Here is a 17,115-nt window from a genome sequence, read left to right as displayed (position 1 = left end):
GCACCATGCCCAGGAATGGTCAGGATGCAATCCTGAAATTCCACGGTTGTTCTGGATAACCTAGGATGCAAGTATGTCACTTGCAACCTAATCATTACCCAGGAGGGGCCAAATAGAGGTGAACCATTTCAGGAGATAGCTGCATTTAGTGATCAAACTGCCCTGGGGTGGGCAAGAGAGGTAGAATAAAAAATCTTGTTATTTAATTTTGTGAGGCCATTCCAGAGCTCAGCAATACCAGATGCTTGTGGCCGACAGAGACTATGGAATGCTCATTGAATACCTTGACTATTGACCCATTGTTTCCTTGAAATAGAGGACATGGGTCCTATTCTCCTTGTCTGCATATCTGAAAATGTCTTCGATTTCTGTGAGCTTGGTTGACTGGTTGGCTGTGTTCATGGTATTTTGATCATCCTTCCTCTGCGAGTTTTCCAGAGAGTCCACTGCCTGCTAGCATTGAAACTAGTTGTAGAAAAGTCTACTAGTAAAACCAGCAGATTCTTCCCCTTCAGTGTCCTTATTTGTTAAAAATGATTTTCAGCATAAGTTTCAAAAGATTAAGGAAAATTATAGATATGGAAAACCAACAGAAGAAATCCAACATATTAGTGATCCTGAAAAACATTTTTTGACAAATAGGTAAGAAAAATTAAAGATAGGAAACCTTACCCCTCAAAGGAGCACAATCTATAGATTAAACAAGCACACCATTTCCCCAGAAAAATACTAGTAAAGACAAGTCCGCACAGGACAAATTATTGGCATACAGGTCTAAAGATAAAGCATCTTTAACAAATAAGGAAACGGAAGGTGAAGTATCCACTGGTTTCAGACTTCTCTGCAACTAGTTTCAATGCCAGCAGGCAGTGGACTCTCTGGAAAACTCTCAGACGAAGGATGACGAAAATACTATCAACACAGCCAAGCAGTCATTCAAGTCATTCAGCAGTTGTGAAAATACACTTGTCCACTTCTAATGTGACTTTCATTTTATAATTTTTATTTTTATTTTCTGTTATGTTTAAGCTTTGCCAAATCATATTTTAAACATTTTCATGATGAAATATAAGATAAATACAATAAAGTGAATAAAACTAATATTAAAAAATAATAAATGTATGTAACCACACCCAAGTCAGGAAATTGAGTTTCTCCAGCAAACTAAATTCTCCTCAGTCTTCCCTTCGAAATCACAGCTTCTTCCCTTCTCCCCAATAAGCAGCCATTGTCCTGACTTTATGGCAGTCATTTATTTGTTTTCCTGTAAGTGAACCATGAGTATATGTAATTTTAAACCATTAATATAATTGAATTATGCCTGATTTTATACTTTATATACATGGAATCATAATCTTTGGTGTCAATGAATTTTTTTGCTTAATGTTATGATTGTAAGAGTCGTTCAGTTGCTTCATGTAGCTGTAGTTAATTCATTTTTATTGCTGTAAAAGATTTCAATGAATGACCACACCAAAAACTGTAATAACCATTCTATTGTAGGTGGGGTTATTTGTATTTCTTTTCTTTTATGACTTAGTGATGCTATAAATATTTTAATACATAAATTCTGAGGCACATGCATAAGCATTTATCTAGGGTAAATATTTAGGAGTGGACTTGTTATATCATGGGGGAATATATGTCTTCAGATTTATTAAACATTATCAAAAGGATTTCACCAATTTATTCTACCATTTCCAGTGTGTAAGAAGAGTTCTTATTGCTCTCTATTCTTGCCAATTTTGTCAGACTTATTCTTTAAAATTTTAGCCAATCAGGTGTGCATTTTGGCATATGGTTGTGCAAGACTGGAATTATTTTTTGAGCTTTGTAGAAATTTCTGGTGAAGCTATATGATGTGAAACTTCCTCTGTGTGACTTTTTAAATTCTTATTTAATATTTAAAATATATACATTTATGTAGGGTTTTCTTATCAAATAATCTTGGTAAGTAATAGTATTCTTATGCTTTTACCTGTTCATCTAAATTTTAAAACTTATTGGCAAGTGTCTAATATTATTATTTGCTTAATTTCTGAGTCATCTCTAGTGATTTAGATATCTAATCATGTTTCTTATTTCTTTTCTTCTACTTTGGTTGAGTTTATTTTACCATTCCTTTTTCTAAATTCTTGAATTGGATGCTTAGCTTATGAATGTTTCTTATTTTCCAACACAAACTCAAAGTTATGATTTTCCTTTAAATCACTGCATTAATTTCATCCTACAAGTGTTGCTATTTTGCAGTCTAAAATATTTAAATGCCCTTATGATTTTTTTCTTCAACCCACAAATTATTTTGAAGTGTATTCCTTGATTTTCAAACATAGGAGAATTTTTTTGTTATCTTTTCATATTTACTCTCTAGCATTGCAGTCTGAGAACATACATGGTTTCAGTTCTTTGAAATATGATGCCATTTGCTTCATGGCCTAGTGTATAATCAGTTTTTATATGTGCTCCATAGCACACTTGAAAAGAATATGAAGAGTTGTTGATTAGGTGCAATATTTCTTATCAGTTAAGATTGTTAATCCTGTTGTTCAAATCTATGTTTTTTAGTGATTTTTCAAGATAATTCAATTACTGTGAAAATGTTAAAAATCTCCTTTATAATTATAGACATGCTTTTCATTTTTGTAGTTGTTAGTTTTGTTTTCTGCATTTTTTATTGGATTTATTGAGGTGACATTGGTTCACAAAACCATACAGATTTCCAGTGTACAACTCAACAAAAACGTCATCTGCACGCTGCATAGTGCACCCATTGCCCCAAGCAAAGTCTCTTTCTGTCCCCATTCCCCCCAACCTTTGCCCACCTGCGCCTCGCCCACTTTCCCTCTGGCCATCACCATATTGTTGTCAATGTGGTATGCATTTATATCTTTTGGCCAATCCCTTCATTTTCTTTCATCCAGTCCTCCAACCTCCTTCCCCTCTGACAGCTGTCAATCTGTGTTTCATGTATCCAAGTCTCTGTTTCTGTTTTGTTCATTAGTTTATTTTGTTCATTAGATTCCACATATAAGTGAGATCATATGGTATTTGTCTTTCCATGGCTGGCGTATTTTGCTTAGCATAATAATCTCCAGCTACATTCATGCTGTCGCAAAAATAAGATTTCCTTTTTTATGGCTGCATAATATTCCATCGGGTAATGTACCACAGCTTTTTTGACTGTTATTAGTGACTACAAATTTAGAATGATTGTTGCCTGATGAATTCTTGATAATCTTTTTTTTCTAATGCCTTTTACCATAAGGTTTATTTTGTGTGATATTTGTGTATTTTGTGTCATATTTAGTGGTGTGACTATTGCTCCACTACGCTAATGTGTGTTCCATGTGGGCATCAACTTAAGAAAAACATTTTGTATACTCAGTATCTATATAGGCACTCAATTGTTGAATGAGTAGGTAAACATTAAAGTGAACATTAAATATAAATTAGTTGGTTGGGGGGAATCATCAGGTATTGAGTTTAACATATTTCCTTAGTTCATGGTATTGTATTATCAGTGGTTTGTGCAAGGACCCATTGGTCATTGATTGGTTAGTTCGTTAATTTATCTTCACTAACCACTGTCCTTTCCACCTGTCAGCACCTGACCTAATGTGATTGAAATTTGCCATAGAATTGTGTGTATCCTTGTAAAAGATGATATTGTTTTTCGGTGCATGCATTTGTATTTGCATAAATGGCATGGTGCTAGAGACACCTTGCTTTTTTAACAATACCTTATTTCTAAAACCTACATATGTTGTTATAGTTTTAATGCCATTCAAGGATTCAACTGCATTATAGTTTTCCTTAGTATGCTTCCGTATTTTATTTATGCCCTGGATTATAATTATGAATTTTCAATTCCTGATATTGAAAGGGATATATTCAGCCCACAAATCTTTAGAATAATGAATATTATAAGTACTTATAGTCTTTGCATTTCCCCTAATCGTACTCATTTTTTTATGCTTTGAGAGTTATCCTACACTCCCAGATCTCTCGTGCTTGCTGACTTTCATGGGATAAAGTTCATTTTATCTGTAGTCTCTCTTCCCTGCAGGCTGGAATACTGTGGTTTGACCTCTCTCTGTTGTCAGGATCTCTCCTCTACTCTTAGCAGCAACCAAAGACTGATAAAAATGAACCTGGTACAGAATACCTTCGGTTGTGAAGGAATTAAGAAGTTATGTGAAGTCTTGAGGTCTCCTGAATGTAAACTACAAGTTCTAGGGTAAGTCTTCATTGGCTTCTTAGGAAGAAAGTTTTCTGGAATGAGGGACGGGGGAGCCACTCATTATTGCAGGCCCTGAGATCAACCTGACTCTGGATCCCTGGACATTTTCTAGGCCCTTATTTGTTTTTCTCCCATAGAACACTGAATTTTGAGAGACAGTGTAGCATAGTGGTTAGAGCCACGAACTCTAGAGCCAAACTACCTGAATTTATTGCCACTTAATAGATATTTGAACTTGTGCTAGTCCCCAGTCTCTCTGTGTTTCAGTTACCTTATCTGTAACATGATAATATGAAATGATAATATCTACACATAGGCTTATTCACCTGAGTCAATATAGGTGGTCTTTAAAACAGTGCCTAACATGTAATAAACAACGTACATGTTAGCTGTTTTCATCATCATCATTAGTATTACTATTTTGCTCAACAAAAAACAAGGGCTCTTGGAGGATTCTTTTAAATTTTCATCTATTCTCTCCTATATTCCATTTTCCTTCAGCTGTATTATCTCCTTCAGCATGTCCCTCAGTTTCCTTTTCTATTCCCCAGCCATGTTAATATTCTCTCTCTACTGTAATAGTCCCCCACCCCATTGAAATAAAATTTCATGAGGAAGTAAAGGGCTGTGGGAAAATCGAGTGCAAGAAGAGATGTTCCCTTGTTTTCTCAGGTTGTGCACAGAGGCATTTGATGAGGAAGCCCAGGAGCTGCTGGAAGCTGTGGGAGTTAGCAATCCACACCTAGTCATTAGGCAGGACTGCAGTGATCAGAACGAAGAAGATGGTTCCTGGTGGAAGTGTTTCTGATGTGAAGAACTTGACATTCTTTGAAAAAGTAAAAGAAAGACCTCAGAGTGGCAAGGCCTTGGGCTCTGAGCTTTAGGTACTCTATGCCCAGACATAGTGCATTCGATGTTTGTTACATGTAGTTAATCACTTCTCTGTCAAATGTTGTTCTACTTCACATAGGAGTTTGAGAGGCTAAAATAAAAAGAAAAACATAAATGCTCTGTGCAAAGTGTACCATGATGGTTTTTTTAAAAGAAATATCTTTTTACTGATTTTTAGAGAGGGAGATAGAGAAACATCAATGATGAGAAAGAATCATTGATCGGCTGCCTCCTGGAGATGAAGCCTGCAACCCAGGCATGTGCCCTGACTGGGAATCAAACCGCGAACTCCGGGTTCATAGGTTGATGCTCAACTACTGAGCCACACTGGCCAGGCACCATGCTGTTTTAAATTGGATGCAGAGCTTAAGAATCCAGATGTGAGAAGCTAGAAATGAGCTTGGAGGGTGGCGCCAGGGAAGAGCACCTTGGCTTCCTTTCTCTCCGTGCCCACTGCAGTGGCTCAGTTCAAAGTCTCGCCGTTTCTGGTGTGATTTATTGAATGTTTTCCTGCGTATGTTCTTGGGACCACTCGTGTCAGAATCACTTGGGTGTTTCTTAAAATTTAGATTCCTGAGTCCCATACTATGTTTACTGAACCAGAGTATCTGGGTGAGGGCCCTAGGAACTGGCCTTTGAAATATTTCCCAGGGAAATCTTTGGGACGTTAATATTTGAGAAGCTACTAGCAGCCGTGGGCAAACTACGGCCCGCGGGCCGGATCCGGCCCGTTTGAAATGAATAAAACTAAAAAAAAAAAAAAAAAAGACCGTACCCTTTTATGTAATGATGTTTACTTTGAATTTATATTAGTTCACACAAACACTCCATTCATGCTTTTGTTCCGGCCCTCCGGTCCAGTTTAAGAACCCATTGTGGCCCTCGAGTCAAAACGTTTGCCCACCCCTGTCTAGAGTCAATAGAAATGTGAGTCCATTTCTGCAGTGAACATTGTCTGTAGCCTGTTGTGAAGATAAAAGGAGACAAAGATATATTGGGGCTAGAGTGAAAAACAGGTTCCTCCATTTGCTAGAAAGGAAGCACAGTGAAATTTTCTGTAAAAGAATGTTTGGGTAATTTATTGCTATGTGTAACAAACAACCAGAAAACTTAATGGCTTCCAATGGCAACTGAAAGGCGCGCCGCCCGCCTCTCCGGGTGGTGCGGAAGGAGGAGTCTGGCCGCTGGGCTCTGAGATCCCTCCGCGCCCGCCGTAGAGCCTTGCCTCCCCGGAGCGGATCCGAGTGTCCGGACCGGCTGCGTGGTGGTGGTGGGGGGGGGGGGGCCCTGTGGTGACCGACCACGGGGGAGGTCATGGGAGCGGAGGGCCTCACCGCATGGCTCTTTCCTCCCTTCCCCCGTGGTCGGCTCCCCGCTTGCCCGCGCTGGGGCCGAGGGTCCATGCGGGCCTCGGGGCCCGGTCGGGGGGACCGGGGCCTGCGTGGGCCGGCCACCGGGCCCCATGGGAGGGGGGCGTTGGCTCCCCGGCCCACGGCGGGAGCCCCGCGCGGGCTGCCACCCGCCCGCTGCCCCCCCCCCCCCCCCCCCCCCCCCCCCCGGACCAGCCCGGTGCAGCGGCAGCTGCGGCAGCGGAGTGGGGCGGTGCCCTAGCTCGGGGAGGCCGCCATGCTGCGGTGCACCGGCCCCATGGGCCGGGCCTGCTCCGAGCGGATGCCACTCCTCCGGGGCTGGGCCGCTCCACCAGCCGCACCCCGTTTGCTGGGCCTGTGCCGCCCAGACGCACTGGAGTCCCAGTCTGCCCACGGGCCAGGTGCAGGTGCTGTGCGGGAGGGCCATCCTGACTTGTGGCGAGTTCGAGCGGCAGCAGCAGGAGCCGGACAAGGGCTGCGCCCTCCATCTTGCCTTGGGTCCTCCATCTTGGGACAGAGCCATGTGTGCCCTCCATCTTGCCTTGGGTCCTCCATTTTGGGAGGGTGCCATGTGCTTCCTCACGGGAAGAGGCCGCTGCTAGCCACACCCAGGATTTCTCTGGACTAACCAATAATAATCAAGGGAAGTGCACGCCATCACTATGACGGCATCCTGTACCGACTTGCGCCTGGCCAATCAGCGGGGCCCACAGTCCCCTCTCTTGCCCTCACTCCACCCCCCTTTAAAACCCCCTGTCCCATCAGGCCTCGCTCTCTCTCTCTTGGCCACTGGAGCTTACCGTTGCATCGGTGAGTGTGGCAGGGGAGCCAAACCTAGGTTTGAAAATAAATGACTCTTTGCTTTTGCATCGGACTGACTGGCTCCCTGGAGGTCTTGGGAACTCTGAAATCTGGGCACAACAGCAACCACTTCATTATGTCATGAGTTAGTGGATTAGAATTCAGAAAGGGCTCCGCTAAGCATTTCTCATGCTCTGCATGAACATCCCTTGGTGGTATTCACCTGACAGCCAGGTTGCCCTGGAAGCCCCAAGATGACCTTAGTCCAGTGATGGCGAACCTTTTGAGCACGGCGTGTCAGCATTTTGAAAAACCCTAACTTAACTGGTGCCGTGTCACATATAGAAATTTTTTGATATTTGCAACCATAGTAAAACAAAGATTTATATTTTTGATATTTATTTTATATATTTAAATGCCATTTAACAAAGAAAAATCAACCAAAAAAAAAAAGAGTTCGTGTGTCATCTCTGACACGCGTGTCATAGGTTCGCCATCACTGCCTTAGTCACATGTTTAGTGTCTTGGGGAGGATGGTACTGCCTTATGACCCACAATTTCACTTCTGAGTATTTATCCAAAGAAATCCAAAACACTAATTTAAAAAGATATATGCACCCCTATGTTCATTGCGGTGTTATTTATAATAGCCAAGATATGGAAGCAACCCACGTGCCCATCAGTAGATGATTAAATAAAAAAGCTGTGCTACATGTACACAATGGAATATTACTTGACCATAAAAAAGAATGAAATCTTACTATTTGCAACAGTGTAGATGGGCCTACAGGGTATTATACTAAGTGAAATAAATTAGGGAAAGACAAATACCTTATGAATTCGCTTATATGTGGACTCTAAAGAATAATATAGACAAAGCAGATATAGACTTATCAATACATGGAACAGATTAATGGGTGGTAGAGGGAGGGAGGGTTGCAGGTGGTGAAAAAGGTGAAGGGATTTATAAGTACAAATTGGCAGTTACAAAATAGGGGGATGTAAAGTACAGCATAGGGAACCCGGCTTATAATATTTTTATAACGATGTATGGTGCCAGGTGGGCACTAGACTTATCAGGAGCATCACTTCACAAATTATATAAAAGTCTCACCCCTATGCTGTACACCTGGAACTAGGTGGACTGAAGGAAAGTCTTGTTACAACTAGGAATTTAAACTGAGATATTAATTTTAAAAAATTAGAATAGAACACACTAAGTTGCTTCTCTTCTAAGCTACATATTAGTTTCTGGATTTGTGTATAGCTAAACTGTGATTTAAAATGGAACCAATTCAAAATAAAGCCTTGTCTATTTACTAAATAAAGTTAGTTAAAACTGAAGAAAATAAAAACCTACTATGTTTGCCACCTCAGGCCATGCTGTTAACTAGTCCATATAGAGTAAATTTTAAACTTAGATACAAAAATTAGAAAAAAACCTTTAAAAAACTCTGCACTGTGTCTTACCTAAAAATTTAGAACAAAATATACAAATTGTTCATCCAAAGGATGTAGAAAGAAGGAAGGCAATAGCAGCAAATAAAGTCGAAACAGAGGAGCAGCAAATAATAAAGCTGGTTCTTTGAAAAAATAAACTTCTGACAAGATGATCATAAAAAAGAGAGAAAAGCAAAACAGCTATTAAAATGAAATTTCAAATTAAAAATAGATAACTCTTAGAAAAGTATATCCTACAAAAATCAAATCCAAGGAGAAAATTTTAAAAATTGGAAGACTTAAAACTAAAAGAAATTTAGGCAAAAATCTCCCCAGCTCAATATGAGGGAGAAAATCCTACATAGGTCAATATGCTTTATGCTCAGAAATGTAAAATTTCTAAGTATGAGCAAACAAAAATAATCACTATATTTAAAAATCAATAACATCTCAAATAGCCTAGAAATACAATGATTTCATAATAAAAATCTGTTACTGCAGTTCATCACATGAACTGATGGGATGCACTTAGCTTTAATTGCCGTTCATGCGTGATAAACATTGAAACCTTAAAATCCTCCCCATTGAAGTAAAAACACCAAAATGCCTACTTTCACTATCTCATCATTGGAGAGCTACTGCAATAAACTAATGTAACACGTACACATATACACATAAAGACTTCTCGCCTCTATTAACTTTTCACCAAAGCAACCTTGGAAAAACACTACGTTTTAAAAAAAACAGCCCCAAGAAAAACTGCATATAGTTTTTTTTAAATGTTAAAGCCTCAAAGATACATCCACCAAGTTATTATTCACTTTGGAAAACATTGTAAGGAATAAATTTGAATTGTGTAATTTATTCGAATAAACCCAAAATAATTTTTTTCCCCGCTGAGGAGTTCCTCACTGAAGGCAGGGAGGTGAAACCTTCACTTGTTACGTTTGCTCAACTGCTCCTTGGACGCGTGGCCCAGCGTTCTCCTGTTTCGCCTGTATTTTATCCTGATGCGACTTTCTGCCCAATAACTTCATGTAAAAAGGCAGTTTCAAGGCTACATATCCGAGCCCTTTGGAGGTGGAAAAACGAAGAAAACTGCGCCCAAAGAGCGATGCCCTCTCCTTCCTGTCCCAACAACCGACCAAGTCATCTCGTCCCCTTTCGCGAAAAATCACATACCTTCTGCGTATAAACTACATCCTTAAACTTTTAAAGTGCTATTATTTCGTTCTGTTCAAAAAAAATGGTTTCGGTAACTTTGTAATGCATTACCAGTTCTCATTAAGAATAATGGGGAAAAACATTTTTAATCGAACAGTTTTAATTTCACAGCGGAAGTTCACGGGAAGGCCTTAAAACCTCATACCGGGACCAGGTTAATACAGGGGAGCGTAGTGATGGCGAAAAGAAAAGGGCCAAACTGCCAAGCTTCCCCGAAGGCGGGACCTGGGCTGGGCCCCGGATAACCAGCCAGCCAATCAGCGCGGCCGGCGCCTGACGGGCTGCGGAACCGCGCCAGCGGCACAATCCAGACGCACGTTCGGCCTGCGCAGCGGGGTCGCCGGCTGCGTTCGGGGCTTCCCGCGCCGCGCCGCCCGACCGGTAGGAGCCGCCCTCGGCCAGCCGGCTCTGAGGCCCCGAGGGCTGCCGCCCCTTCGCCGCCCGCCGCCCCCGGCCCCTCGCCCCGCAGCCATGGTGGAAGCGGACCGCCCCGGGAAGCTCTTCATCGGCGGGCTCAGCCCCGACATCGACGAGAAAACCCTCGAGGCCGAGTTCGGCAAGTATGGCCGCGTCATTGAGGTGCTCCTGATGAAGGACCGCGAAACCAGCAAGTCCCGGGGCTTCGCGTTCGTCACCTTCGAAAGCCCCGCCGACGCCAAGGCCGCCGTCCGCGACATGAACGGCAAGTCCCTGGATGGTAAGGCCATCAAAGTGGCCCAGGCCACCAAGCCGGCGTTCGAGAGCGGCCGTCGGGGCCCGCTGCCGCCGTCCCGCAGCCGCGGGCGCCCGAGGGGCCTGCGCGGGGCCCGCGGGGGCGGTGTCGGGCCGCGGCGCTCCCCGTCCCGGGGCGGGTCCGCCGACGACGGCGGCTACTCGGGGGATTTCGACCTCCGCTCCTCCAGGGCCCCGATGCCCATGAAGCGCGGCCCGCCGCCGCCGCCGCGCAGGGCCGGGCCGCCCCCAAAGCGCGCCGCGCCGTCGGGCCTGCCTCGCAGTGGCGGAGGCGGAGGCGGCGGCGGCGGCGGCGGCGGGATGCGCGGGCGGGCCCCGGCCGCGCGCGGGCGAGATGGCTACGCGGGGCCGCCGCGCCGAGAGCCGCCCCCGCGCCGGGACCCCTACCTGGGACCCTGGGAGGAGGGCTACTCGCCCCGCGACAGCTACTCGAGCCGAGACTACGCGAGCGCCCGCGACTCCCGGGATTTCGCCGCGTCGCCCCGCGAGTACACCTACCGCGACTACGGCCACTCCAGTGCCCGGGACGACTTCCCGTCCAGAGGCTACGGCGACCGCGACGGCTACGGCGGCCGCAGCCGTGATTACGCCGACCACCCGAGCGGAGGCTCCTACCGAGATCCCTTCGAGAGCTACGGGGACCCGCGCAGCGGCAACCCCGCGCGGGGGCCCCCGCCCTCATACGGCGGCCGAGGCCGCTACGACGAGTACCGAGGCTGCTCGCCCGACGCCTACAGCGGCCGCGACAGTTACGGCGGCGGCGGCGGCGGCGGCGGCGGCGGCCGGAGCGACCGCTACTCCCGGGGCCGCGACCGGGTCGACCGCGCCGACCGCGGGCTTCCCGCGTCCCTGGAAAGGGGGTGCCCTCCGCCGCGCGATTCTTACAGCCGGTCGGGCCGCCGCGCTCCCCGCGGGGGAGGCCGCCCAGGAGGCCGCTCGGAGAGAGGGGGAGGCCGGAGCCGATACTGAGTTGGAACAGACTCGGGACCAGAACCCGAAGCCCGCCTTCCGGGGGGCCAGCGAGGAGAAGATGCTGTTGTTCTCTGGTCACGACCGAGGACTTGTACCGGGAAGAGTTGTGTTCACCTCTTGAGAATTCCCCTGTTAACTTCCTCGCCCATAATTTTGCTTCTTTTGAGAGGAAAAAGTTAAAACTCGTTTAATTTCGTTTTGGAATTGTTAACGTTTCTTGCAACAAGCTCAGTTTTAAAGCATGACTTGAATCTGCGTACTGGTCTTATGTCTTTCCAAGTAGAAATTCAGCCAAAGGCTGGCTTCCTTCTCATTTTTTTTCCTGGTAAATGAGGCATACCATTTTTTTTTATTTTACAAACATCTGCCCACTTAAAATGGAAAAAATGGATCGTTCTGTCCATTCAAATCAACTAGATTTTTGGGGGGAGAGGGGGCGGGATGGGTGTATGCCACTCTTAAGATTCAGGGGGTCTTTGAAAATGAATCTCAGTGTTCCCAGTATTGAAAAGCAAACGAACAGCAACAACAAAAACCACTTAAATCAGATGCTAATGTAAAGCAAGTTCTGTTCATAAATCCGAAAAAGCAAGTGGATAATGCTGGCCATATTTTGCTCTTTGCCTTTTCTTTGGGCATCTACGGAATCTCTTGTCCCCTTGCCCCCAAAATACCATTCATATGTGTTGGGCAAGGATGGAATGCTAAATTAAAGATTTGGCCAACCAACCATAAAGCTGCAAAACTAAAACCAGAAAACTTCAGTTAATAACATTTTCACCACCACCAAATTATTAAGAAACAGGTAGAAAATATACCAGTGGTGGATTTGGGGATCTTAATGGCTTCCATTCCTATCTCCAAGCTACTTGCCTTTGGCTCCCGTGGAAAGAACTAGGTTTATGCCCCTAAGGGTGGAGGAATTACATGTGAGCAGCATCAGAAACTCAGAATCCCTGAGTGAGCTTGGCAATTCAGCATCTGAGGATCTCAACCTGGTGTAAGAGACTTGGGTCTTCCTGTCGGTAAAGGCAAGGGGATGGGGTGAGTGCACCATGTCTCAAGGTGGGGGCAGGGGGGGCCACGCAGACAAAGTTCAGAGAGGCTTCCTCCAAGGTGACTCAGGAGGGACATCTCAGGCTCCTTTTTTACCTCAAGCTCAGGGCAAAAAACATCTTTTCCACTCAACACCTGTGGAATTTCCCTATTTCTCTGAGAGAAAGTAATTGTACAGTCAAGGGACTCTAGCGAGAAAGGATTAGGTTAAAATATTAGGATCATATTCAACGTAATAATTTCTGGAGGAATCAGAGCAACACCTGAACAACAAAGTACTTAAGAGATCTGAATGTAACACATTGACATACACAACTCTTAAAAACAGGATTTTTTGACAAAATAATAAAATAGATGAATTTCAGGAAAAGCTGCGTTAGTGGCCCAGAAGACCAAATATAAGAAATAGCTAAAAAAAGAATAAAATTTAAAAATCCAGGAATTAATCTAGTAAAAATGGGTAAGACCTTTATGGAAAAATTATTAATCTTTATTAAAGGACATAGAAGAAGAAATAAATGGAGTCATATCATGAAATGGTCAGTAACACTTTTTATCTCAGCCTCACCAAATTGGAAAATCAATACAACTTCAAATGAAATGACATTTTTTTTTCCACACAGCTCCCCTCCCCTCTTCCCTGATAACATTTATTAATATTGATCAACGATGGAATACTAAATAAAAGATTTGGCCAACCAAGCACAAAACTGAAAAAAAAATCAATAGCTTAATTTCACTATCAACAGATTATTAAGAAACAGGTTTTTTAAAAATGACACTTACGGGAAATTCAGGTAATCCTAAAACTTTTATGGTGAAAGAGCAAGAAGAGCCAAAGCAATACTGAAAAACAATTAGAAAGGACTCACTCTACTTATTCATTCTTCCAAAAGAATGCTTAGAAGTCAATTTAATAAAAAAAATGGAAAGATGATTTTAGCAATGCTTAGTAATGTTGGAGTGTGCATACCCTATGACTTATTACAGTTTTGGTAATTTAAGCATGTGTTATCAACAAAGATAGACCAGTGAACCAAAATAGCCTAGAAACAGGCCCACTTGTATATAAAAACATGATATATGACAGATAGCGTTAAAAGAAAGGATGGATTTTTTATGCTTATTTCTTTGCAAAAAGATAAAATGAGATTTCCTAACTTAACAGCATACACAAAAATATATCCTAGATGGTTTGAAGATGTAAATGTGAAGAGGAAATTTTTTAAATACTTAGAAGAAAATGAAGAAGAAATGTGTGACCCTGGGGTAGAGAATTCCTTTTTAAGACACAAAATGCACAAACTTAGAAGAAAAATGTTGGCGTGATTTTCCACATTATTAAGGTATTTTTATGATAAAAACCTGTAAAAGAGAAATATAAAACCGTAGATTTAAAGAATTTATTTGAATTGAAATAACTTCTAAAAGAATGCTTAGAAATGACTTAAGAAACAAAGCAAGAAAAAATGTTTTGGCAATGCCTAGTAATGTCGGAGGGTGCATACCCTATGATCCAGAAATTTCACTTCAAGGAGAGGATCTAGAGAGATTTTCACATGTACACAAGGAGCTATACACAAGAGTGGGTCTTACAGCATTCTTTGAATGTTTAAAAAGTAGAAACAGCTTACCTGGAGAGGATCGACTGAGGTTTATTATACTGAAGTTCAATGTAGAAGCTAATGTGAATCAACTTCACCCACATGCATCAACACAGGTAAGTATAAAAAATAATTTGTTTGGGGGGGGAAAGGCAAGTTGCATAAATATAGGTATAATTAATTAAAAAGTCAGGATATTATGTTGAGAAGGAAAGGAAGATGGGATGAATAGTCGGTTTCAACTGAATCCCATAGTGTTTTATTTATTAAAAAGGGGTGCTTTTTTCAGATCTTAGCCTTTGTAAATAATGCTGTTATGAACATAGGGCTGCATATAGTCTTTCTGATTGGTGCTTTGGGAATCTTAGGATATATTCCCAGAAGTGGGATCACTGGGTCAAATGGCAGTTCCATTTTAATTTTTTGAGAAATCTTAATACTGTGTTCCACAATGGCTGTACCAGTCTGCATTCCTACCAGCAGTGTACTAACTAGGGTTCCCTTTTCTCCACATCCTCACCAGCACTTGTGTGTTGATTTAATGATGGTAGATGAATGGATAAAAAGGCTGTAGTACATTTACACAATGGAATACTATGCAGCTGTAAAAAAGGATACCTTATCTTTTGAGACAGCATGGATTATACTAAGCAGAATAAACCAGTCAGAGAAATATAAATATTACATGATCTCACTTATATGTGGAATCTAATGAACAAAATAAACTGATGAACAAAGTAAGTCCAGAGCCATGGAAGCATGGAATAGACTCACAGATCTCAGAGGGAAGGGGGTGGTTGGGAAGAGATTAGCCAAATAACTTGTATGCATAAACGTATCACCCATGGACACAGAAAATAGTGTGGCAAAGGCCTGGAGTGGGGTAAGAGCCAGGTGGAGGGGCACAAAGGGGGAAATAGAGGACATCTATAATATGCTCAACAATAAAAATACTTTTTTTAAAAAAGGGATGATTTTTAGCAAAAATGACAATATCATACCACCTTAAATTTCTGTGGTGTATACATTGGTATCTCACTCTATAATTTTAAAATACTTCATAACACAGATTTTAATATGAAAAAAGAGCTTAACACATCACCAACATATAATGACTACTTAAAAAATGTTATTTAGACATTGTCTCAGTTGCAAAACTGTTCTGCAGCGATTCTCCCAGCTTTATTCTTTTATCAATATGGGTGATGCTGTATTCTATTTGACTCAGTAAAGAGAACCTTTCTATCCCAGACTGTTCTCACAGCTAGCTCAGCATAACCTCAAGGGTAGAAATTGCAAATCTGAAAAACAAATCTTATGAAAATGTACTTTTTCTCTTTGACATTCTTTTGAAGCATAGCAGTGACAAAAAACTTTTTCCATTTAATAGAATAGTTATTTCTGGAGAGTAATCTCCTAAATATTGAAACATTTAATTTTTTTTTCTTTATTGATTAAGGTATTACATGTGTGTCCTCATTCCCCCATTGGCCCCCCACCCCACCCCCCACTCATGCCCTCACCCCTCTCGTGTCTGTGTCCATTAGTTAAGCTTATATGCATGCATACAAGTCCTTTGGTTGATCTCTCCCCCTTACCCCCACCCTCCCCTACCATCCCTCTGAGGTTTGAGCACCTGATCAATGCTTCTCTGTCTCTGGATCTGTTTTTGTTCATCAGTTTATGTTGCTCATTATAATCCACAAATGAGTGAGATCATGTGATATTTATCTTTCTCTGACTGGCTTATTTCACTTAGCATAATGCTCTCCAGCTCCATCCATGCTGTTGCAAATGGTAGGAGTTCTTTCCTTTTTACAGCAGCGTAGTATTGCACTGTGTAGATGTGAAATTCTTAATTTTTTTAACTGAAGTGTAAACATTTGGAAATAAAGACTTGCCTAGAGCTTAGATGAGTTCAAAAGATCATGGCATAAAAGGCTGTTTCATATATATATATATGCCCCAGTATTTCTTTACTGAATATTAATGTATTAAAACTATCTTTATAGGGAAATATGAAAGATCTAGTCAGTTGAGAACTCTTGTTTATAATTGCTTTCATAACGAGCAAGAGGGGTGGGGAACAAGTCAGGTGTTTTGCAGGATTTATCCACTGAGTATAATTTAAGAAATGTACATCTCATAACCAAAACCTTTATGTTCTCTAACTTGAGCTTGCCTACTCAGCTTACGCCTGAGACCCCCATCTTCATATTCCTTCTGTCCAAAAACGGTTCCAGGAGCATCCAAACTGTCCATGGAGCAACTGACAGCATTACTGAATATTTTCCCACCAGGTGAGGCCTGAGCATCTTCCATCTCTGACTGCAACCTGAATCCTACTGTGGGTCCTGGGCTCTCTTGAGAGCTGGAGGTAGACTTCTTTTCCCCTTTCTAACTCCCCCTTTTCCTTTGCATCAGGCCAGGTAATATGGGGAGGCTTTTCTGCCTGCATTCCCCCTACCTGGAACCTAATTTCTTAGCCTTTAGATTATGTGGGGTCTATGTGCCTCTCTTTTAGTCTTTACCTTAAAGGTGATGTGATTTTCCTCTTCTTCCTCCACAAAATTTCCCTTTGGGGGACAGTTGCTATGTTCTCCTCTTTTGGGCATATTTAAGAACTCACCAAGCAGAATCAGACGATTGCTTTTGCTGTGCACGTATGAAATCCAGTGGTAGTGGAAATTTCTTTCCGAATCTCTAAGTTCTGTTTGCGGTGCATTTCTTCTGAAGGTAATTTTTCTTGTAGTGCAGCACATTGAAGAACTCTTTCAAAATGATT

At 42.5% G+C, this 17,115-nt stretch overlaps 2 protein-coding genes across 2 annotated transcripts in view; both read left to right on the top strand.

The window, feature by feature from the left end:
- The window catches only part of NLRP14 (NLR family pyrin domain containing 14), a gene marked incomplete at both ends in the record, with an annotated part of 28,272 nt that extends 23,224 nt beyond the window's left edge, over positions 1 to 5,048 (top strand). The window contains 2 exon segments of the mRNA XM_081099105.1: positions 4,067 to 4,237; positions 4,913 to 5,048. Of these exon segments, the coding sequence (XP_080955231.1) occupies positions 4,067 to 4,237; positions 4,913 to 5,048 (307 nt within the window).
- Positions 5,049 to 10,431: 5,383 nt separating this feature from the next.
- RBMXL2 (RBMX like 2) lies at positions 10,432 to 11,667 on the top strand (the record flags this gene model as incomplete). The annotated part of the gene is made up of 1 exon (XM_081099122.1): positions 10,432 to 11,667. Exon 1 carries the CDS (start codon positions 10,438 to 10,440, stop codon positions 11,665 to 11,667), a length of 1,230 nt encoding a protein of 409 aa, XP_080955248.1. The 5' UTR covers positions 10,432 to 10,437.
- Between the last annotated feature and the right edge of the window lie 5,448 nt (positions 11,668 to 17,115).

This window comes from Myotis nattereri, assembly GCF_964212035.1.
Source record: "Myotis nattereri genome assembly, chromosome: 9".
Classification (NCBI taxonomy): Eukaryota; Metazoa; Chordata; class Mammalia; order Chiroptera; family Vespertilionidae; genus Myotis; species Myotis nattereri.
This window is presented reverse-complemented; position numbering and strand designations above follow the sequence as displayed.